Below are 25,010 nucleotides of genomic sequence, written 5' to 3'. Positions count from 1 at the left end.
CTAAACTGTTAAAAGCTGAATTTTGCAGACAGTCTGTAGGAGCGAGAGGTGGTTGAAGATCAAATTAGGCCAGTCAGTCCTTCGGTCTGACATGCCACAGGCCACAGGCCACATGGAAACTAGTATACTAATTCCTAGTCTGAGGGATACCCAGGCTGCTGACCAATTATGAGGGACAGGTCAGCTAAGCAGTGTCCCCTGCAAAGATAAACCAGATAACTAGCCCACAACTGCTGTGGCGAATGCCACCCCCAAAATGCCTGGGGACTTTCTTATACAACCTGCAAAAACCTTGTTTGGGTAACCGAATCCTCAGAGCAGATCTAACTCCAGACTGAGGTTAGATCTGCTGGCCACCAGGGAGGCCAGCAGAAAGTCCCCATCCTTCTGCTACAAGGTCCTGTTGCTAAGGTCGTGCAATCTCAAATTTGCTCAGACACACTGGGCTTGTACCAATGCCTCAGTTTCCAGCAGGGATGCATGAAGCAGGGATGGTAACAATAGCAGTGCCTTCTGCTGCCATGCCTGGCTGGAATGTGGCTCTCTGTGATACCAGGAATCCTTCTTGGACAGGAGAAAACCAGCTGGTTGGCTGTTAGGACTGAGGCATGGGAATAGACATGGGGTTGACTTTTCGTAAGAACACTTACTAAGGGAAACTTTATAAAGATAATATTTTATCTCTAAAGTTACCTTGGTGGTGGTGGAGGGAAGAAAGGAACATGTTTTATAGGAAGACTCCTACCGTCCAATTATTATACAAACTGAGAGGAAATTTATATTCTTAAGCATATCCATCAAGGAAGAACCAAAATCCATCAAAATGAGATGTCTAAAAGCACCAGTGTCAAGAATGGTACTGAACAGAAATTCATGTCTGTCTTCCATCTGGCAGAATCAATCAACCAGTGCCTGTGCACGGTGAAACTGTCACCATTTATTTTGTATATGGAATCGTGAACTCTACAAGTGGCTTAGACACTGCAGACCAGCCTTTCCAGATGATTAAAACTTTAGGGACCTGGCACGTGGACCAAAACCCCTCCCACCTGTAATCTCCCTGCATTCACCAAACTAAGTTTCAATGAAAGCCTTCCAAGTATTAATTATAGCCATTTCTACACTCAGATTCCAGAACAAACATATACTCAGCACTTGCTGATTGCAGGAAGCCCAAACACAGGCCAGAAGTCTCCTGTCCTACCCTGACTTCCCTCAAGTTTGGAGAAGACCACCAGAGTGCAAGATTTATTTGTAATGCACTCCTGTGAAATTGTCCCCAGACTTGTCACTGTGACGGAGATGGGCACAGGGTGCAGAGAGAAAGGGATTCCCAGAAAAGAGATACCCTCTCATTTCAGACGGACCTAGCACAGACTTTCTAGCACTTTTATAATGATACATCTTAATAATCAATTCTTTGGCTCCTTGCTGTGAATTGTGAATTTGAGTACCTCTGAGCAGTTTCTTAAACAATTGTATGATTTCCTCTGTGCTCTTCTCAGCTGATGCCTGCAGTAGCTCAGACAGAAAAGATGAAGAAAACAACAACAAAACCTCTGGGATCTCAGTGGAATCCACTGCTCTACTGCAAAAAGGGGAATCTCTTTGAACTGGAACTTTGCACTCTCTCTGTCTTGCCTTAAGCCTGCTCTACCCTGGCTAACCTCCAAGGTTAAGTGTTCTGGGTATGTTTAAGACAACAGACAATAAAACATGTAGCTCAAAGATAAAAACATACATGGGGAAAGGTGGAGAGAAATGAAACATGACAACTGGACTTTCTTTCCTAACTCCTCCTGGTGTCCAAGGACAGCCCGGGGCACGACAACCTTATCTTTGTACTACAGCAAAAAGCCCATTTATCCACCACTTCTTTTTAAAAGGATCCCACATAAATCTTGGAACAACACAAAAAAGCACAGGCACGTTGAACTGACAAGTGTAATTTGGAAATAACATTCAGAGTAAATTCACTCAGGCAAAAATGAGAAAGGTGGATGGGCCAGGACATTAATGGATGCCTCAGTTCTGTTACAGCAAAATAGATGGTACCAGAAAAGTCACACTGCAGTGCCACAAGGCCAGCCCACATCTATTTCCTATTTGCCCTCTGGGGAGGGCTGGGAGGCTGGGAGAGTAGGAAGTCACAGAAGCTCTTTGCTTCAAATATATTTTGGCAAAGGTCTTCCCATTGTGGTGGGTACTAGATGTTTCTGGCTGTTGAGACCAAGAGGTCTCAATGCCAAACTGACTTATTTTTACCCATATTTAGTAGCAGTATCAAAACTGGCAAGGATATGGAGAAACAAAATTTGTAGATGGTGGGCAGGAGAGTAAACTGGTAAAACCATTTTGGAAACATTTGTCATTGTCTTGATGACTGAACAGGTGTCTATTCTGTGACCCAGAGAATATTCTTCAGCAACTCCTGTGTGCCAGGAGACACACAAAAAATGTTTATGGCCACATTGTCCTTAAAACAACCAAAGGGGATCAAGACAGATATGCACTTTCATGAGAATTGGTAAATAAACTGTGGTGTATTATAGCAGTGGATATGAATGAACCAGAGGTGCAGACATCAAAACGCATGAGTCTTAGAAACATGTTAAGTTTAAAAGCAGTTGAAGAATTACATATAATATCATTTTAATAATGTAAAGGTCAGACATAAGCCAAACCAAATCCCTCGCACAGGGATATATCTATATATAGAAAGCGAGTGGTAGATGAACCGGAGGATTCAGGGTGATGGGCACTTCTGGGTAGGGGGAATTTAATCGGGGCACAGACATGCAGGGTGAGGGGATGGGCACACCAGTATTGGCAATGTTCATTTCCCTAAGTAGGGTGGAAGGTTTACATTTTATTGATATGCTTTGGAAGATCCATTCATATTATATATTGTAAAATATTATTATTATTATTATTATTTCACAAGTATCATGATATAAACAAAGAAAGACCACTTGACTGGCTCAAGCCACATCTGCAGTTCAAATGTTCACTTCCTTTACCTGAATGCTAAGCCAGCCCCCTTTCTGGTTCTCCCTTATCGTCACTAATTAACTAAAAATTCAGTAAAAAGTGTATAACCTGCCATTCAAAATTCCATAAAGTAGTATTTCTTTGGTTTCACTATGTATCATTCTCAGCTTAGTCTCATGGCAACCCAAATGGTTTTAAATTTTTTGGGCTTATCCAAAGCATTCCTATCTCCTTGCTTTTGCTCCTGCAATTCCTTTACCTAAATGCTGTTCCCTGTATGGCTAAGTGGGAGTTCCACCCATCCCATCCTCTACAACCACACTGTCTACTGCCTCCATCATCAAGGCTGTCCTGAGCCTCCCAAGCCAGACAGCTTCTTTTCTTCCTCCAAATTCCCAGTGTTCCTTACAGACGGCTCGTGGCCCTTCAATTATGGTTGTTCTGTCTGGTTGTCTTAGTTCATGCATTCTGAACACTTCCCAGGTGCCCCAGGGGTAGGGTACTGGGATCCAAGTCACATATAGTTGACAAATGAAGAGCAGTCACGATCAACTTTTGAAGGACAAAAGGAGTAGAGAGTTAGCCAGGACTCCAGGGTAGAGGAAAGAGCAAGTGCAAAGGCCCAGATGTCAGATCAAACGTGGGTCACACTGCGTGTGGGGCAGCAAACGTCCACAAGCTCCCCACCCCCACCCCCACCCCTGACATCCCTGTGGCTCACAGCCAGATACACAGCGAATCCTCTGAACTGGATCAAAAACACACACACAGTGCAAAACACACTTCGTTCTCCTTTCCTGCTAGCAAAGGGCAGGGGATCCCATGTTCTGGTTAAGAGTTCTAAGAAAGAAAACAGGTCACACACATCTTAATTCATCGAACCCTTCATGGTATGTTTTAAAATGCATTAGCTGAAGTGCCTCGTGAGGTTAAGTTCAAAAATAGGTAAGACAGCTCAGCTATTAGCAAACATTCTCTATGAAAAAAACAGGCAGACATCTTAGGGAGTGTGTGTAGGTGTGAGTGTGTTTATGTACCTGCTCCTCTGTTGGAAAACCCCACATAAAAACACTGTGCTACTAATGCGTTTCCTTTACCCTAATAAGTTTATGGGAAGCAGAGGGTGAGCAGTTGGGGCAGAAAGAATAATCATCAGATTTGAGGGGTGGTTTTGTTTGTTTGTGTTTTGGATTGGTTGGAGAAAGGTTTTGGTATGTATCCCAGGCTGGCCTTAAACAGTTCAGGTCAGCCTCAAACTCACAATCCTCCTGCCTCAGAGTTCCAAGTGCTGGGATTACAGTTGTGCATCACAGCATCCAGCCCCAGTTTTGAGAGTTTTACAAACTAACATTCACTTGGGAACCAAGATGACACAGCAGGAAAATGGTAAGGCCTACTTATAGTTGGGAAACAGTAATTTCATTTAAAGAAATTTCTTTCTGATTGTGCAAACCGAGGCCACAGGAAACAGATTTTCACAGAATATTAACCAGCATTTATATTGTTCCTTCTTCATTGAGCTCATTTCTCCCGCATGTCAAATTGAAGATTCCTGCTCACTGAGATGTGTTCTGTTCTTTTGGACTTGTGTTTTTATTTTTAGTTAAGGTTCAGATCAGGGTGTGATCAATACTACCTCTGGCCTAATGTCTTTGAGGCAGTGGACCGAGGGGATATCTGCTGATTTGCATATCTTTTTTAGTTATTATGGAAATACCCAGATCATTTGGGTAATAAACCAGTCAAGCAAACGTGGCCCAAGGGAAAACAAAGATGGAGTGCTGGGCCTGACAGAAGAAAATAAAACAAAAGAGAAGTCAGGTAGCATTTGGAGAGGTGTCTGCTCATTGGTAAAATCACCAAGCAAAAACAGAAGGTTCAAAAATTCTGTGTGCAATATCTCATCCCTTACCGGACAGGATGGATATGCCAACTTCAAGAGAAGGGAAGGGGGCATCTGCCTGGCTGTGACACGAAACACTGGTGAGTGGCTTCTAGAAATCCAGGCTCCTGGTCATGACAATAAAACTATCCATGAAAGGAGGCAGATGGGGCCTTAACTTAAACACAAAGACTTCTCTTCTTCCCACAAATAGTCAGACATCCTGGACTTCCTGTGTCCTGGGAGGGAGGGGCAGAGGGCACTGTCTAAGATCCTCTGTGCTGTCGCCAAATCTACAACCAAGAGGAACAGCTTGAAGGAAAGAGACGTCAATTTATTTGTGTGTCTCTCAACTTGATGAATGTGGACACTCCCCCCAGAGAACTAATTTTTGTGTATAATTAAACATGGAAATGCTATGTTTTCTAATCAACAGCCAATCAGTCTGTGATAGTCTGAATATCATTACCGAAGGTTGTGATTTCCCTGCAAATTACTTTCTCAGTTGCATTTTAAGATGTCATCTCCCAAGACTACACTGAGAGTGCCAGGCAAGGGCTGAAAGGTTCACTCTAGGTGGGTCCCCACTTACCACGAGCCCTCCAGGTAGGCGTTGAGGCCTTTGCGAATGACATGGCCCAAGTAACCATTTTTCTCAGCTACGTGCTTTGCCCACCTGAAAAGGAAAAGGACGGAAGTATGCAAACTGTGGTAAATCACATAATCATTTTTTTCTCCATATGATCTCAATAAATCCCATTTGGGGAATATTTTGCTTGTTAGAATTTTTATAAAGCAACAAAGCAGAACTGAATGTTAAGAAGGAAAATGCATTTGAGAGCTTTTCATTCAGCACCCTTACTTGTGAAGGCTTAGCAGTCGTTGTCTTTTATGGGAACAAGGACATGTGACATACATGATGAGAAGTGGTTTACCGCCATGGAGGAAATAAATCATCTCCAAGAGTTCTCATTAAAATCCAGTGACTGGGGCTAGAAGAGGAACTCAGTGGCAGAGAACTTTCAGAAAGGGAGAGGGAAGGGAAAGAAAGAAAGAAGGAAGGAAGAAAGAAAGAGAGGTTTAGTGATTTGTTACAAGCCTTCCCTGTTTTGTTTTTGTCTCGTAATGTAACCATCAGGGTTTATTGATAATGAAATGGTGTGTATCTTTTAGGCTTACACCACTAAAGAATGCTATAAGAATGTATAATAACAGAAGGGGTAAATATAATAGTTCTTTTTTAAAAATACTTGATTAATACAAAGGAAGGGCAAGAAAAGAGAAAAATTCACAAAACAGAACGGATGAGACAAATAGGAAATAAATAGCAAAATAGTAGATCTTAAAACCAAATGCACCTCTAATTACATTAAATGTAATTAAAGTTAGCCAGGCATCGGTGCCTCATGCCTGTAATCCTAACTATGAAAGAGGCAGAGATCGTGGTTCCAAGCCAACCCAAGCAAATAGTTCATTCATGAAAACCTATCTCAGAAAAACCATCACAAAAAGGGGTTGGAGGAGGGGCTCAAGGTGGAGAACCTGAGTTCAAGCCCCTGTACCGAAAAACAAAAAAACTAAAGTTGTCAAACTAATTTTACAAAAATTCAATTATATGTTACTGACAGGAGACATGCATTAAAATGAAAGGACAGAGAAATACAGAAAGTAAAAGGATCTTTGTACTTAAGACAGAAAGTATAAACGGATAAAAAGTAAAAGAGACAAGGCAAGGACCGTCAATAGAGATTAAAGAGGACACTGTAAGATGATAAAAGTATAAACTAGAACAGGCAAAAAAAACCCCACTGTGTAACCCAATAACATAAATTCAAGATATACAATGCAAAACTGACAGAGATGAAGGGAGAGATTAGCAAGTCTACACACACAGTAGGGGATTTTAACATCTTTCTTTCAATAACTGATAACACAAACAGAAAAAGAAAAGTCCCAAGGGATACAGATCTGAATAATATGATTAATGAACTTGACACACTGAAGCATTTTCAGGCATTGTGCCCATAAGGTTTAGAAAACAAACTCTTTTCACAAGACCAGAAAGCATCTAGCAAAACTGATGCCATTCTAGTCATTGGAGTGCCTCCACAAATTTCAAAGTATTGAAATATGGCCTTGGAACGTACTGGAATTAAGCCAGAAATCAATAACAAAAGGATAACAAGAAAATCCCTGAAACATGAATATTCACACCAAATATTCTACATAGCAATGATAAAAAGCTTCAAGTCAGTCTACATTTTATCAGAGTTCAGGTCAGAATGGTTTGACCCCAAAATTCTTATGAAAATAACGTTTATGGAAAGCCAGGTTGTAGGGGTAGGGAGACTTACAGGATAGGTCAGCAATTGTTTGTTTTCTGTAAAGGGCAAGATGGAACTATTTTAAGCTTTGTGGGCCACACATGGTCTTCATTGCACGTTCTTTGTTTATAACTCTTTTAAAATGTAAAAAGCATGTTTAGCTGTTGGGGCCACACAAAACAGACACCGAACCACATGTCATCTTTGAGTTATAGTTTACCAACCCCCCATGAAACATTTTCAGTCAGGTAAGACCTCAAAAATGTGTCTCCTGTTCACCATTCTTCAAGAAGCTACTGCAGGATGTGCTTAACTGAACCAGGAGCAGACCAGAAAAGATGAAGAAAGGAGACCAGCAAGGAGAACCAACCCCCCAAAAACAGATGGAGGGAAAAGGGACCCCCACCATGGTGACAAAAGCAGGGTGACAGCAGTGTCCTGAACAAAGGACACTGGCAGAAGCTTAACAGAACATGTCGTGGGGCTGCACACACTGAGAGGAGGCTGGGATGTGTGCAGGAGGGTCTGGAGATCAAGCACATAGAAAATGACAAGTACACTGTCCTAAGCAAGCAGACAACAATAAAAACAGGATATCAAAACCAATCCTGGCATACTACATGGCTCAGCTGAAAATAGCATTTATTGTCATGGTAATATCAGCCCAGACACCAAATCTAACCAAGACGACATGCTTATTGAGAAGATGAGAGCACACAGAAAGTGTGACTGAGTGGGGATGGAGGTGGCAGAGATCCCCAGGGGACATCACTAGATAGGGCCTATGAGGAAAATACCAAAAACAGTGACACAAGCATGCTATTTGGAGACAGAGGCAAATAAAGAAGAAATAAAGTGAAAACAATTTAATCTAGGGAGTAGAAATAAAGTCTGGAGTATGGGGGGATAACAGGCAAGAGCTGTCTTCTTTTCCTTGTTGACCTATTTACTTTATTTTAATTAAAAATTTTTAGCTGGGTATGGGTGGCTCACGCCTGCAATCCTAGCTACTCAGGAGGCAGAGGCCAGGAGGATCACAGTTTGAAGCCAGCCCAGGCAAAATAGTTTGCGAGACCCTATTTCGAAAAACCCTTCACAAAAATAAGCCTGGTGGAGTGGCTCAAGGTGTAGGTCCTGAGTTCAAACCCCAGTACCACAAAAAAAAAAATTAAAAATTAAAAATTGCCTTGTCAATTATTTGACTCTGAATTAAATGCTTGTATAACTGAAAAAACTCAATTTTAAAATTGCAGAGAAAGAGAAGGAAGGAAGGAAGGAAGGAAGGAAGAACGTCCCCTTTCTCAAGCTTGGGAATAGAAGATATGGCTTTTCCATCACAGGTGACATTTAACAGGCTCTTACACAACAGCTTTCTCAGGATCTCTGGGGAACGTCTCCAGGTTGCCCGTGATATAGTAGAGAGAACACCACAAGGTCCCTTCGATGTGTCCTCCCTGTGCAGCCTTGTGGAAATATTCACCAGCTAATGTCTGTAAAGAGATATGAAGACTGTCACTCTCATTAGCACCGAGTCCTGGCTGGGCTTGTTCCACCAGAGCCAAGGTCACGAGATTCTTTAAGCCTGATATTATCACAGGCTTATAACTTCTGATACTTTAAAGAAAACCAGGTCAAGCAATAGCTCCAGGCAGACATCACAGGGGCCAGCCTCCAGGATGGATGACCGCTGAAAGCTATTCCGCTGATTATGTTTACTCAATAAATAAGACCATGTGTGGCCATGAGCACCTATGCCATCTTTTTCAATCCTCACATGACCCCTGCACTCTAGACCGTGGCCCACACAGAAGCCACACTGGGCGAAAATTCAAGTGTTTGCTATCCTAACCTCACCTAATACCTTTCTTCAAACTTGTGCACAAAAACTGCGTTTTCAGTAGGAAGGTGAGAATTAGAATAAGACGATAAAAAACTCCAGGCTCACAGATGTGTGGGAGGGTTACCAGACACTTGTGATATCTAAAAATATCAGCCATGAGTATAATCTGAGAGGGAGAAGGGGAGAAGAAACTTACCCATCTAAGGGTAAGTGTACTCTCATTGATTGCCATTGGCTATTGTTTGAAAAGCCTAGGCTCTGCAGGCAGATGGCCTTGAGTTCAAATCCCAGCTCTGCTCCTGACCTGCCATGTGGCATTGGCATGTTAGTTACTCCCTCCAAACCTCACTTTCTGCAGCTGCAAAATGTGATTTCTGACAATCCCTAGCAGGAAAGGGTGGGGCGAGGATGAAAGAGAGCACATATCCTCAGGTTCAGCTCCAGGAAGAATCTTCCAACTTGCTCTCCTATCCACCGGCCAAATCTGTGACAAGCTGCTTCAGTCTTGCTTTGTCACAAGAACTGCTACCTTCATTCTTCCATCTCTACAACTCCAGAGGCTTCCCTGACCCCTCTCCATCTTTTGCACCCCAAATCCAAACCACCAGCAAATCCTGTTACCTCCATCTTCAAAATGTCTGTAGACTCCAGCTCTATCTCAACCCTCTAATACTGCCCAAGGTTCCCACCATTCTCCTGCTTCCTCCTCAGGGTTTTTACCCCAAATGCTGCTTCCTTCTGGAATGTTCTCCCAGATATACACCAGACTCCTTTAGGAGCTTGCAAAATCTTACCTTGTCAGAGAGGACTTTCCTGGTCTCCCTTATAAAATAGCATCCCTAAATCTCCTCCCACCCTGTCCAACTTGTCACCCTTGCCGCCACCTGTGCTTTTACTAGATATTTGTTTATTGTCTTTCTCCCTCACAGAAATCTAAGCCTCACCAGGACAGGGACTGTTTTGTCCACTGCTGTGTCCCAGTGCCCGGAAGCACGCCTGGCTGAGGAGGTGTTCACTAGGTGCTATTGTATGCAAGGTGCTGGAGTCGGGATTACTATGAAAAGAAATGGTTCATGTTTCCCACCAGATCCAGGTCCTGACTCCACTAAGTGCACCCACTGTTACATCCCTCCGAGACACTGCCACCTGCACAATCACAGCAGTCATTTTAGGGGGTAGGCTACAAGCCCGCACTTGTTAAGTGTTGGGCACCGAGATAGTAATCAACACTAAAGATGGCTCCTGACGCTGCTGCTTTCATTATTATGCAATCTGGCTGCACACCTGCAACCCCATCTGGACTTAGCTCTCTCTGCTTCTAGTAAGACCCTGGACCATCTCTCGCTGGTCCCTTGCCTTGTGTCATTTCCCACTTCTCCTCCAGCTCAAGTCTCCCTCCTCCATGAAGCCTTCCTGGCTGCTCTGACCTTCCCTGATTCCCCTCTCCAGAATTGCTGGGTCCTGCCACTTATCTCATTTGTCCCTTGGCTAAATGCATCCTTCCCTGTTCACCATCCTGCCTTCCTCACTGGATCCTGAGCTTTGTGAGGGCGGGGCCGGAGAGGAGGGTAGGCTAGTGAAGAGCAAAAGGATGTCTGAGGTTACATCCTCATGTTCTCCCCATCACCGTGCTTAGTCTAGGTTGGCACACAGCACACCCTCCATAAGTGCAGATTCAATGACTTTGAGCGCCTCAAGGTCACTCACTAGATTCCTTCCAGAGACTCCTGGGAAAATGCCGTCCAGGTGCAGGACTCCGAGATTATATGATGCATCTGGGTTCCCCATTTCTTCCGCTTTTAGCCAGAACTTGGCTGCTTTGGTATAATTTTTCTTGAATTTGTGATAATACCATCCCAGGCCATTGACTGCCTGATGCAAGCCCTGAATGTGAGGACAAGAAAGAAATTACTTTTGTTTTTGTTTTGTTTTTAATGAAATCTAAAGAGACCTGGAAGCAGTTGCTATGGGAGCATTCTGCTTGAGTCTAAGCAAAGCCTTCCCTTTCTCTTTTTGGGGCAGATGGCACTAAAGAAAAGCCAAGTTTGAGGAAACAGTAGCCAGCCTGAGAGACTTCCCAGGTGGATGTCACCACACTGCTGCTGGGATTTCTGCCTTCCAGATCAACAGTGACGTGGATCCCCAAATCACTGCTTGGCGCCTGCGGGTTCTTATGCAACACCCTCGTCTACCAACACCTCTTCTGGCCCTGCAGAATCAACAGTGCCCTTGAAATTCATGAGCACTCAGCTGCACAGGCTGTCTGGAACCTGCCCTGGGTGGGACGGTTTCTAGGTGACCCACCTGCCCATCTGTTGATTCATCTGCCTGAACTTCAACAAACCTCTGAAAGAAGCAGCTGTACAGCCCACTTGCAGAACCCTAGTGTTTGGTGATGGCCTAGCATCCCCAGCTCCGACAGGGCTCGGAGTCTGGCAGGGGCTGAAAAGTGTTGTGAAAAAGGAGGCTTCAGGACAGTGTCTGAACCTGGAGCTGGTCTCAGGCAGGGGTCCCTACATAGCACTCCATCTTTGAGCTTCCTAGTGCATCCTAGTGGATACTGTCTTCTGCTTTACACAGGTGCTCATGCAGGGACCCTACAGGCTGTGTGCATGGTCCTGATAGAGCCTCCTGCCCTGCTGTAAGACACCTGTGTGCATACCTGGGCATACAGCACTCTCATTCATCACTTCCTGCCTGACCCACAAGACCAAGACAAATGGCAGAAAAAAGACATGAGAGGCAAACAGTGCCCTTGCATCTGTGGACTTGTGAAGGCAGAGGCTAAGTGTAGATGCAAATCTCTTAAGCCTCCTCTTTTACCAGGGAAGAATGGTGTCTCTTCCCAGGAGATGCCAAGATCTCAACCTGCAGCCTTCCCTGCCATGGTTCTGCCTCTTAGTGTTTATGTTGTAATCTTTGTGCCAGGAAAACCTGGAGAAGAAACCAGCAAAGCCCACTGGAATGGAAACTCCAAGATGGCCAGCATCTTGGTTTTTATCCTAAGCACAGAGTAAGCACTCAATAAACTTGTGCCAGGTGAATGATAGCCATGCTTTGAATGCTGGTGCAAAGCAAAATGGATCCCACATCCTCCACTTTCAGGATTGAGAAAAGGACTCACATCCATAGGCCACCAAGACACCCAACCTGAGAGTGTCACATGGGGAATGTCAATGCTGTGGATCCAATCATGGAAGCTTTCTTCTTGAGCCTGGAGCAAGCCAAGACTGTGTTTTAATGAAATACTAGACCAAGTCATACTACAAGGTGACAAAAGCCCGCTTTGGGACACTTCTACAGAAGGGACACATCAGATGACTCACCTGGAGAAGGCCATAGCCTTATTCAGATGCACCTGTCATTTGCCAAAGGCTCTTCAGAACTGTCCTCTAGGATTTGCCTTGGACTCAGTTCAGGAACCCACAAGAAATCCTGCCTTATTGCTTAGTACTGAAACCTTGTGCTGGACATTTACCCAGCTGCTTCCACAGATCTGCTTTTGTGTGACTTCTAATTCCAAAAATCAAACTCTAGGCAGTCTTCATCACAGGACCTGATAGAGTAGGGCTTTAATCTTTAGTATTTGCTGAATGGATGAATGAGAATCACATAATACGTGTAAGGATGTGATTATTCCAGGCTGCAAGACTGCATCTCCTCAACACTTGCATAAGCTTTGCAAAAATTCATTCACAATAGAACACATTAGACACGAATTCACCACTAGGGGGCTAAAGAGATGCAAATCTCACACCTGCCCAGAACCCTCAGGAGGTTTTGGCCCCAGTTTTGTTATCAGGGCAGCTCATGATTATAATTTTAGCCTTCAAACAAAATCAGCCTGAATTCTCTTGACTGGAAGGTGAATTCGGCTTTTGACCCCACTTGTGTTGGGGTCAGGAGCAGAGGCACATCAGTTTACAGAACCTAGGTAGAGGAATGCCTCGAGTGTCTTGCTCCAACTTCTGAGCTCCAATAAGGAAGAGAATGAGGAAGGACAGCTAACACTGTTACTTCAGGAGTCTTAATGGATAAGGCCAGTATCGGCAGCCTTGGGAACAGAGGCACTGCCAAGAGGTAAAGGGTTACCAAGTGCCCAGTTGAGGTGGAGAATTATCATGGCTTCTACAGATCTATTTGTTTGCAAATCCATATGCAGATACATGCATGTGCTCGTACCTGTGCTGGGGATGTGTTTTCATGTGGGGTAGCGTGCAAACGTGTGTGCCCCCTCCATTCTATAGCACTATAGAAACTAGCTGAATTGACATGATTGAAGTGTAAACAGTGACAAAAGCAGAATAATTCCTAAACCTGGTAATGACCTTGGTAAACAGTCCTCTATCAAAGCACAAGAAGCAAATGAGAATTGGTCACGACAGGGTTAATCTTCCAAGGGATTAGGCTTTTGGGTTTCCTAATTCAAAGGCATTTCTACCTATTCAATTGCAAGGAGCCCCACTGCTTGTTATCAGGGCAGCTCATGATTATAATTTTAGCCTTCAAACAAAATCAGCCTGAATTCTCTTGACTGGAAGGTGAATTCGGCTTTTGAATGTCTCTGTCCCATTATGGCAAGTTTCTGTATGCGTTGTAACTCACAAATGACTAATGCTGCATTGGGGGACCCCTCCCCACCCCATTTCCACCTCGGCTTTGTGGGAAGAGGCTGGCCACTTTCGTCTGGCAGACTTCTGAGAGCGTGGGCAGTGTGGGGAATGGCTCCCGCTGACAATATGCGTGTGTTACCTTGGAAGCTGCTTTCTTCATCAGTTCTAAGGCAAGCCGTCTGTTCTTTTTCACTCCTTGACCCTAAACATTGGTAAATAGCAATGATTAGGAGGAAAATGAGCCCAGAGTATACTTACAAGCATCACACAGGCACACCAGTGTTCAATGTAAAATACAAACCCCAAGCCTTCTTAATTAAAAACTCCATCTTAAACATTGCTATGAGCCGCACCATGCCATGACTTCATCACCATCCTCCTCCTCCTCCCTTTGCTCATATGTGTAGTACCGAGGCCACAAACCTCAACCTCACGACTGCTACAAAACCTTCCATTGATCACCATGTGAATCCCATTCCTCTCATGCCACAGGTAGCGTGGGGAGAAGCCGAGGTGGGGCTGAATGCGTTTGGTCAGTTTGGATGCTGTCCTCTGGGATGACCTAATTGGCTAGTCAAATAAAGCACTTTATGTGTGTCGGACAGTCACGAGCTCTTAGGCTGTTGCTTGCAGCCTCCTCAGTCCTGGCTTGAGTCCTCAGAGTAAAACACCGTGGCTTCAAAACCAGTTTGAGAACCTGCTATGAAGGAGATAGGACCCTGCAAAATCAGTTGCCTCAGAGGACAGAGAGGGAAACTAATAATGCTCTCCCAGCAAAATCAAGATTTTGCAGAAAAGATGGTTTGTCCTTCATGGAGAGAAATGGGCTCTGGGATGCTTGCTGCAAGACAGGAGCTCTGTGAGCCATGCTGAGGTGTTGGAGGACCCTGTGGGGAGACGGTAGGTCTGAGAGTGTGGCAGAAGGGGAGTCCTGAGGCCTCTCTTGACACAGGTGTGACAGTGAGGATGCCAGGCAAGGGCGGCCAACGGAAAACCCCTACTGCACCAAATTCATCTCTCCACTCTCCAGGTGCCTCAGGGGTCCTTAAGGACTCAAACAAAATAACAGGGTCACATGTGATACGACCTTGGAAGAATTCAGTTACGAGCTCTACTTTGATGCTTGGCCTATAACAAATGGAGATGGCACTAAGAAGCACTCCTGTGATGGCGCTAACTGACACTCCTGTGTTAATTAATTAATTGATATGGACCACGTACAGGCCAATCATACCTAACCACCACAACAATCCAAACGGAAGAGCTGCTGCCCTTTCTATTTGAGAAACTTCCCAGTGTCACATAGTGCAGAGGCAGGATTTGAACCCAGGCAAAGTAGACTTAGGCAAGCTTATAAACTACACTCTATTTTTCTGCTAAGAAAGTATAATAATTCATAACCTCCCACAGAACACAGGAAAAACACACGGGACACTTGACTTAAAATTTGTGAGTTGAACTAAAGGTTAACTTATATGTACCAAGTTTCTACTACACTTTAACATCCCTACTTAATAAAGCCGGTGGGCTGAAGCAAAAGGGATGATGAAGATATTTTTCAGAAGTGAACCATTACTTTATTTAATTAGAGAAGGAGAAGAAAGAGAAGGACATAGAGGATACTTGGAATAACCTTTCTGGACTGCTAGAAATCCAGGAATACTGGATTTGCAGAATGTTCGAACCTTACTGAACTCAGAATTTATCTTCTACAATTGTTTGTTTTGAAGGAATAAAATTGGCCCAGAGAGGTTGATTTAAGCGAAGTCTCACAGAGCTGTAACTATAACCCAGATATTCCAGTTTTAAGGAAGGGATGTTTCCAGTACAGCTGCTAATCCAGTACACTTGCTAGCTTAATCAGATAACAGCTTGCACAAAGACTGCACTATATCTGAATCTGAGTAGTGTCAGAAGCTGTTAAATGAGACATACTTCAAGTCCTGGTACAGAGAGAGTGCTTAGTAGCTATTCACTAAATGTACTGAGGAAGGAGAGTAGCTACAAAGACAAAGCTCAATTATCAGCAGTATGCAAGATGGGATACACTTGATTGCCTTGGGTAAACCACACCCATCATCCTGGCACCATCTTTGCACACAGGAAGTTGGGGGCTCCCCACAGCCAAATGCACATTATTGTCCTTTACATTTGGAAAACCCATTTTCTACACAAGATCCTTTCACACGGAATGCATGTTCTTAAAAAGACCCCAGAGGTGAAATCTTCAGAGATACTGGCGAAGGTCTTCATCCAGCCAGAGATAACTTACCTAGGATGCAGAAAAACTGGTGGACGGAAACCTGTAAGGTTTCTGAGGAAACATGTCACCTGCAGAGTTATTGATGTACGTACTTGCCTCTCCCTCTAGATTGTGAGCTCCTGGTGGGCAGAAATAATGCCTGATTCCTGCCTTTACCTTGTCCACACTTCGCAGAGTGACCAGCCCCAACCTTGGTGGACAGGTGCCTCTCCTCTGTGGCATTGCTGTCCTCTGTCTTCTCCTCCAGTGTATGAGCTCCCTGAGGCCAGGAATGTGACTCATGCATCCATATGTCCCTTCATCTAGCACAGAGTCTGGTATTTTGTCAGCCCTAAATGGATGCTTATTGAATAAACACACGGATGGAGTGGCATATGGCAAAGATTCAAATAATTTCTATGCTGATTTGATGCTTAGGAAGAGAAAGTCCAGGCTTTTGATTTGGAAACCATAACAACCAATGGATTGTCAGGCTTTGATGTGGTTTAGACGGTGGAGATGCAGCAAAAGGCACAGATGTAAATCAGTGAGTGGCCCCAGCTCTGGTTCTAGAGATAGGCCTGGCCAAGTGAATGTCATTCTTCAAAGACACTCATTGTGGGGGGCAGCTGTACTCTTTGGGCATGGATGTAAAGGTTCACAGGTTTCCTTACCAAAGCCAAAGCTTTTCACTTTCCCAAGATTGGTGAACTTGTGCCTCTGTGTTTGGGAGTGAAGAGTACAGATTGTGAAGCCAGTCTGCCTGGATCCCCATCCCAGATCTGAAATGCACCAGCTGGTCAACCTCGGGTAAGTGACAAGACCTTTCAGTGCCTCTGTTTCTACATATACACAGTGATCATAATACACTGAGGTTACACATAATACTTCTCAAAGTGGTTACGAGATTAAATGCCTTCATTTATGTAAAGCAGGGAGTAAGCACTCCATCAGTGTTACAATGATGCTTTTGTACGGGCACACACGTTTCATAGTTCTCAAAGCCCGGTGTTTACAACAGCTCATTCATGGTCATGGCCCTCATCCCATGAGACCAGCGGCTGTGGAGGTAGACTATAATACCTGTCCTCTATCTCCTGGGCTTATCCCAGCCCCTCTTCCTTATTCTCCCTTTGGCTCAAACCAAGATGGTTGTTTCCATCAGTGGGACTGTTGGGTTCTGGTCCAAACGTGTACTCTGTTGGAGCAGGAATTCAGTGAGAAGTCTGGCAGCAAACGTGCAGCACTTGTAGTGCCTGGTGGCTGTGGATCAACCCGTGAGATATGAGTGTCTCCTTCAGAATGCCACAGTTCTTGCAAGAGTAGCAAGAATCCAGCTGACGAACGTAAGGTTGACAATTAAAAATGCAAAGAGAGAAGTGCTTCCGATCTACCTTTTCCTCTAGCATCCCTCTCCGTCACAAGAGACGGAGCATGTTCTAAGTTTTATCCGTGACAGACTCCCCGAAGTCTGCACGCCCACAGTTAACGGCCCAGGATGTTTATTATCAGAATTGCACAATTTCAGTCCAAATTAAACGACTCTTACCTTGAATAACACGATGGCGTAGTCGTATATTAAGGCAGGATCCTCGGTCTCCAGAGCCCCCTTGGCATACCACTCAATGGCAGCTTCAGGGTTCTTGGCCACACCTTGCTGCCCCCAGAACAACATCTGGGCCAGTCGTTGCTTAAAGATAATAAAAGCAATTAAGAACAGTGACTTTTCTGTGTAAGGCTTAACGTAAGACTTTGCAAGGTAGGAGGACAAACCTAGTTTAAAATGTTTTATGTTGAGAACCAAGAATTAGACACACTTCATCTTCCAACAGGGGATCAAAGCCTGGAGGTGGATTTGTATAAATACCAGCCCTCAACATGAGAGTATGTGTGTGTGTGTGTGTGTGTGTGTGTGTGTGTGTGTGTACTGCACCAGAGCCAGAATTACACAGAACTTAATAGAACTTGGTTAACGACTGCAGGCTGGATAGAACTTGGTCAATGACAAATCGTGACTCACTTCTCTTATCAAATGCCCCACTTTTGGGGGGTATGACCCATCTTCTTGGCACAGTAATCATCACGGAGGTCTCTCTTAGGCATTCCTTTCCAACACTGATGGATGCATCATTTGTCTACATGGCTGGATCCACCATCAGACAAGGCTGGGGACTGACATGAGGTTCCTTCCTTGTGATGTTGACTTTACCTCCAACTCTTCAGGCCCACCCAGCAGAACTCAGTAAAGTTTCTAGAAACTTCTCTACAAAGACTTGCTGAAGGGAAATAATTGTTAGGAAAGTTAATGTAAGCTCTGGAACACCCAGAAAATGATGATGGTGTTTTCAAAACTAGACTTCCTTCTTGTACTCAAAAGACTACAGAAAGTCTCTCGGCTCCCCCTTGCTCTGTGGCCACGTAGGCTCAGGAACTTGGGGCCATTCAAGTCTCAGAGCCAAGAAAGTATGATGTCTTACCTCGGGAGGCCACTCAGGTAATAGCAACAATTAGAATAATGATGACCAGTATTTTTTATTGGAACAACTACGTGCTGGGCGTTTAACAAATGCTTTTTCATTTAATCCTCACAGCAAAGCTGTGACCCAGCTATCACTCCCCCAATTTATAGGCAAGGAAATGGATTTTCAGAAGGTAAAGGAGGCAGGAGCAACCTTTGTTAATACTGGGCCCCTTGCTGTCTTGCTTTCACCTTTCCTTCTATTCCCCTTTCCCGTCAGACACATAACTTCCAGCAAAGTATCCACTGGAATGCCAGGAAACGCCGAAGAGTGGGATACCTGTTCCCCAAGAATACCTGAGCGGTTCCTTTGTCAGTGCCTCCCATTCTTGATGACTTTCTTTCCCTTCCCATCTTCGCTCTTCCTCCTGTGCAGCAGTCCCCAAGGCTCCTCGTCACACTGCTGTGCTCGCTGGGAGCACTCAGCAAAAGCGAAATCCAGCGCCTGCACCCACACACACTGTGGGAGGGACGCTTCCTCCTGGGCGCTTGAGCCTCAGCAGGTCCCACCAAAGGCTTCCCACACTGAATCAGCTGGAGGACATCTCTCCAGTCTCTGCCTTTCTTGAGCCTCTAAAAGTCCACCCAAGACAACAGATGGTCACGGACATGGCTGAGCCTTTGTCCTAGACACCAGAAGTAATTTTCGATCGTTCTCCTGTGATTACACAGACTTCTCTCAGCGCCCATTTAATGCCTCCGAGATGCTTCTTGTTTTCTATCTGATGTGTGCACCAGAATACCTGACGAACCTTCAGGGCTGCTCACTAACATCGTGGTGCCTCTCCTTCAAGGTGGGTGGCCACTTGAAGTCGAGAGTGGTCCTGTGACTTGTTTTGAGCCGTGAAGTATTCGTAGTCACTTGGCCCACTTCTGGCCAGAAGTGCTATGAGCAGCGTGGGATCGGCGGGGCCATGGCCCTGCCTGGGTCTTTGAAGCCTGCGTGGAGAAGCTGCATCAGCCTGGGCTCCAAGGGATTGTGGGGACGGAGCACCTGCCATCCCCCATCAGACACATAGTGCAAGCAAGAAATAACCTGGCGTAGTTTTAAGCCACCACATCTGGGAGGTATCGGTACCATGTCGTATCTGGTCTGTCGTGGCTGACAGGCTCTCCAGCAGAGCGGGCTCATTCTTACCTGAGCTGCTGCATTGCCTCGGGCAGCCTCATGCTTCAGCCACATGAAGACGTCGCCATCTTCTTTGGTTTGCACCTTGAGTACTTCCTCATCTTTTAGTCTAATGGTTTCAACATATGCCTAAAAATTTAGAAAGGAAAGAATAAGAGAAGCAGAGACAGAGGGAAGAAGAGAGGGGAGGGAGGGAGAGAGGAAGGAAGAGAGGGAGGGGAAGGGAAAGGAAGGGGGGGAGGAAGGGAGGGAAGGAGAGAGGGAAGAAACGAGAAAGGAAGGAAGGGGAAGGGAAGGGAAGGAAGAGGGGGAGAGGGAGGGAAGATGGGAGGGAGGGGAGGGAGGAAAAATGGGAGGGAGGGAAAATGGGAGGGAGGGGAAGGACCCAAATGTTAGGTGCATACAAAAGACTAGACGTTATTTTTAAACCAGCAATTGCTGAAGTGAATAACTGAAATATGAGGCATGCCTGCAATGCCAAAAGATCAAATTCTTTTTAAACGAATGTACCACATCTTACACATCTACATGGGTGTTTGCTCTGATCAAAGTGTTTGCTTTGGGAGGCTAGCGTTTTCCACTTCTGCTTCTATTATTCAAGTGTGTTCAGAAGTCCACCTGCTGCCACTGACCTCAGAGCCAGATCACACACACAGCATCAAAAACAGTAAATCAATATTTTCTAAGTATGACCTTAATGTTTTTTATCCGAAGCACTACCGTCTTGCATGACTAACCCCTTTTATTTCACAGGCTCAGCTTCAAATATCTCTTGGCTATTTCCAAAAATATTTAAATCTACCTTGAAAAGAAGAGGGCATGTTAACTCTGAGAAATCAAGAAGGAATGTTTTAGAAGCTCTGAAGATGAACCCAAAAGGAAAGTTTACAAAGTATTTTGATTTTGTGCACAGCCTTCTAGATGTCCAACTCCTTTGAGGAAACTAAGATTCATTTTGGTATATAAATTCTGGCTGTTTATTAGAAATCCAGTCTCATTGTGTTTTGGTTTCCCATGATGAAGTTTATGGAACATGTCATAGAGGACCCTGGGGAGCACTTTCCACACCCTGTGCATGCCACAGGCAGGTAGGAAGAAAATGGATGGATTAGTTTGGAAAAGAAGCCTCAGAGAAGGAGTGGGGCCCAACTTCCCTTCTGACCGTCTTTGTTAGTCAAGAAAAGTATGTAGAGTGTCAACTCTAGTCTGCACCCTACTCCTTAGAACATCTCTTAGCTGCCTCTTGTTCTGTGCCCTTGTGGGGACTGGGGTTCCTTTCAGGGGTATTAGGCGGCTGAGACTTGGGGCCGTTCAAGGCTCAGAGCCCAGCAGGAGTGATGTCTCCCAGGTAATAGCAGGATTCAGGAGGCCACCCAGGTAATAGCAACAATTAAAATAATGACGATGGCCACCGCCTTTTATTGAATTAACTGTGTGCTGGGTGTTTAACAGATGTTTTTTTCATTTAATCCTCACAGCAAAGCTGTGACCCAGGTATCGCTCCCCCAATTTATAGGCAAAGACACAGAAGTGCAGAAAATGAAATCATGAATTTAAGGTCACATTGCATCACAGGCACTGGAAGTCAGGTGGCTGGACCCCAAAGACAGAGCTCTTCTGTGTGCCCACACGATGTCACCTGTCAGGCCGGGCAGAAACCACGCTGTCTCATTTACTTTTTGCCAAGTTCATGACCTGTTGCATGCCCAGGGGACACCGTGTCTTCTGGGAGGAGCCTGGGGTTGGGCAGAAACTTGAACGACCCTGATAAGGAATTCTCAGTGGGAAGTTTTGTGCTCACCTGGAGAATCTGAGTGTTTTGACTTCTGGTTTTCTTTTTCCTCTTGTTTTGTTTCCTCTTCCTTACTGTCATGGGACTTGGTTCAAAGGCAGGACTCATGACAATGGTTCCTAACCTCGTGGGATTTGTGCTCAGAACTGTGCCCTGTGCCAGCACTGGTGACAGACCAGCAAGACCCCCATGTGCGGTGTGCCAGGCACTGATCCAACTGCTTGCCCTGATGGACTCGTGGAAGCTTTGTAACCTGATTCGACAGTCACTGTCAGCATCCTGTGCCACACATGTGGACAGTGAGGCCCAAAGAGCTTAATTAACTTGCCTGACATCATATATTGAGTTCTTCAAATTTAGTTCTTCTAGATTAGTTAGGAGTCTAATCTAGACTGGCCCACACTCCTCACTCAGCCTTATATCCTGCAAAGACTCATGCCTCTGGGAAGAAGCAGGAGGTCAACCGTTCCGTTGTCTTCCCTTCTACTTAATAAACTCCTAACAGCACTGTGAGTGGAGTCTTAGCAGAGAGCATGTTTGGGGTGGGGAGGGGCAACCATGCATAATGGTGAAGAGAAGGAGCACCACTTCCCACTGGGTGGTGCCATTGAGCTTTATAGTAAGACGGGGCAATTACTAATTAGCAAGACTTTCCCATCCCACCTAGGGATTTGAATTCAAACTCACCACCGACTCCCAGTGGGCCTTGGGCCAGTTACTTTGTGTGTAAGACACTCATTTTCTGCATCCAGAAGATGGAGCTTAGCATAGTACCTCCTGTATCAAAAGCACTCAGGCTATAAGACATTATGTAAATATATATATATATAAGACATTATATAAATATATATATATATATATTTTTTTTCAGTGCAAAGAGTTAAAAAGACCTAGGTTCAGTTCTAGGCTGCACTCCTCATTTGTTGTGTGACTTTGGGCAATTTCTTTAACCTTCTCTGAGTTTCCATTGCTTCTTCTGTAAAATGGGCCCAATACTGATAATGGACCTCATGGGGCTGCACGGGGATTAAATGAGATAGCTATGCAAGGGCTCAGCAGCACGCCTGGCACATGGCATGATCTCGGTAAATGACCACTCATCATTTTTCAGGGTCCTACTTCATTCTAAAGTGTAAATGGCTGGCAGCAGTTTAGAACAGTAGCCCTCATGCTGGAACTTGTAGTTTTGTACCGCTCAGAGCCTTTTGTGAGGAGGTGAAGATTTACTCAAGAGAATTTTGTACTTAGAAAATGGAAGGGATACACTTTGGGGAGAGAGCAAAGCCCAGGTGTATTTCCAGGAGCTGATGCTATGCTCTGTCTGTCACATGACCTGTGGGCCAACTGATTTGTGCTGCAACAACCTTGTGACCTCCACGGTGCCCACTTTATAGATGAGAAACAGAGACAGAGAGGCCAGAGGATCATCTGAGTTTTCACACCCACTGAAAGCAGTGGAGCCACCACCATGCCTGCTGCCCTCCTGCAGGGGGCCCCTTGCCATAGTTCTGGGGACACCAAAACAGCAATCGGTACCACGGCAGAGCCACATGCCTGGGCCTTCTGTAAAAGCAGGTCACCTGCAAGGACCTCTGCAGACAGGATGACCCTAAAAGGAACAGCATTTGGTTGTTCATTCATTCAAACAGCATGTCATGGTTAGAAAAGGAGCTGGGCAGACAGAAGCAGCAGTGGTGGGGGTGGGGCAGGGCTGTGGATGCCAGCAGGAGCAGATGCCCCTGGCAGGTCAGTTCTGGGATCTTTCATGGTTTCCAGACAATTCCTTTGCTGCCACTTTCTAAAATCAATGTCTGTAGAATGAGCAGCTCTGAAGTTCATATCTTATATTGCAGGGTTAAAACCCACTGCCAGCTCCCAGGAGGCCTAGTGTCTGGAAGCTGCAGTCCTCAGGCCATCCTGGACCAAACGCCAGGGAAGGCGTCATGCTGTCCCAGAGATGATGGCACTCGTGGGCTTTCCCTTCTTGCCCCTGGCCAGCCTGCAGGCTGCCAAAGACAGTGTTCCTGTAAGAACAGTGCAGTCACTGATTTCAGGAAAGGCCAGAGAGGGAGAGTGAAGATAGAAGGGGACAAGAGAGAAAGGAGAGAGAGGGGGAGGGAGAGAAAGAAGAGGGGAGAGAATGAGTAGAAAGAAAAGAAAATGAGGCAGAGATAAAAAAAAAAAGGAAGAGAGAGTAAAATTGAGAGAGAGAGAGAAGGAAAAGAAGAGGAGGGAGAGAAGGGTATAGAAATGAAGAGAGCAAGGGAAACGGAGAAAAGGGAGGAAGAGAAGGAGAGGGAGGAAGGGGGAGGGAAGGACAGGAAGAAAGGAAGACAGAAGAGGTCAGGAAGCAAAGCCCTCTGGATCTGCAGGTGGAGAGCTCATGGTAGCCCCCCACCCTCCCCCATTTCCTGGGATCACCTGCCTGCAGCCAACTGATGAAATGTAACAGCTCAGCCAGCACCCAGGGACCCGGGGCAGCCGTCAAGAGGAGCGGGCAATCTCAGAGCCTCCACTTGAGTGCCTACCTGTGCTAACTTCCTGCAGCGCCTGTCGGAACTGCCAGGGGGAACCCGCCTCTGGTAGTGCTCAAGTCAGCTGTACTGTTTGGCTCCCAATGAGACAGGGTGCGTTTCTCTGTTGAAATGTAACATCCTAGGAGTTTTTAAGTAAGGATGGGTGTCAACTGTAACAGTGGAGAGACAGGGAAGCAAGAGTCCCCAAAAGTGAGATGTCACACACAAAGGCAGGGTTTAAAACTGAGTGCTCTGGGGACCTGGCATCAATGGTGAAACTCTGGGTGCATCAAAACGGCACCAGCATGGACAAGACATCAGTACCTGATGCTCAGCACTGGATGAACTCTGCACTCACACCCCACCCATCATGCCCCCAAGAAATACCAAGCACTAGCTACGTGTCAAGCACCCTGGATTCCTTGCCTCCTGGAACTCAGGCTACTAAGGGAGGCAGCTCTGCAGCTGTGGGCACAGCACCAGCCCAGGAGAAGTGCCTGGGGGTTGTGGTGGCAGCACAGGGAAGCTGGTGCAAGGCTCCAGGGGAGGCAGCATGGCTGCAAGGCGTTAAAGTAGGAGGGCTCCATGGGAGGTGGGGCATGGACTAGGCAAGGCCAGGACTGTGATCAGTATGGTGTGGCCAAAATTTGGTGTTGCCAGAGTTGGCAGACCAAGCCAGGATGGGTAAGAGTTGAGGGTGGGTAGAGAGAGGAAAATGAGAGCAAGGAACTCTTTTATGCCTCGTGACCAGTTCTTAGTACTTCCAGGTCATACTTCTCAAACCCAGCTGCAGATTGTAAAATCCCCGGATGATCATGTGTGGTGTTTGCATGTAACCTAAGCATCATAGCCTATGTACTTTAATCATCTCTAGGTTGTTATCAATATCTAGTACAATGTAGATACTATGTAAATAGTTGTTAGACTGTATTGTTTATGGAATAATGAAAAGGGGAACTCTGTACATGTTCAGGTCAGACCTAATTTTTTTCTCTGGACATTTCCAGTCTATAGTTGATTGAAGCAGAGGGCCTGGGACCCGCAGACATGGAGGGTGAACTGTATGCATATATTAAATACCTGAGTACTTTGCTTTTGGTGGGCTGGGGTTTGAACTCAGAGCTCTGCAGTTGCAAAGCAGGTGCTTGACCACTTGAGTCACA

General features: G+C 45.4%; 1 protein-coding gene across 1 annotated transcript in view; it reads right to left on the bottom strand.

Annotated features, from left to right (window-relative positions):
* Sel1l3 (SEL1L family member 3) overlaps window positions 1–25,010 on the bottom strand; it is a 99,758-nt gene that overhangs the window by 16,475 nt on the left and 58,273 nt on the right. The window contains exons 12-17 of the mRNA XM_020188434.2: window positions 19,549–19,668; window positions 17,442–17,582; window positions 13,790–13,852; window positions 10,745–10,921; window positions 8,560–8,687; window positions 5,466–5,549 (exon numbers count right to left, since the gene is read on the bottom strand). Of these exons, the coding sequence (XP_020044023.2) occupies window positions 5,466–5,549; window positions 8,560–8,687; window positions 10,745–10,921; window positions 13,790–13,852; window positions 17,442–17,582; window positions 19,549–19,668 (713 nt within the window). The remainder of the gene's footprint in view (window positions 1–5,465; window positions 5,550–8,559; window positions 8,688–10,744; window positions 10,922–13,789; window positions 13,853–17,441; window positions 17,583–19,548; window positions 19,669–25,010) is intronic.

The sequence above is a fragment of the Castor canadensis genome, chromosome 9, assembly GCF_047511655.1.
Source record: "Castor canadensis chromosome 9, mCasCan1.hap1v2, whole genome shotgun sequence".
Lineage (NCBI taxonomy): Eukaryota > Metazoa > Chordata > Mammalia > Rodentia > Castoridae > Castor > Castor canadensis.
This window is presented reverse-complemented; position numbering and strand designations above follow the sequence as displayed.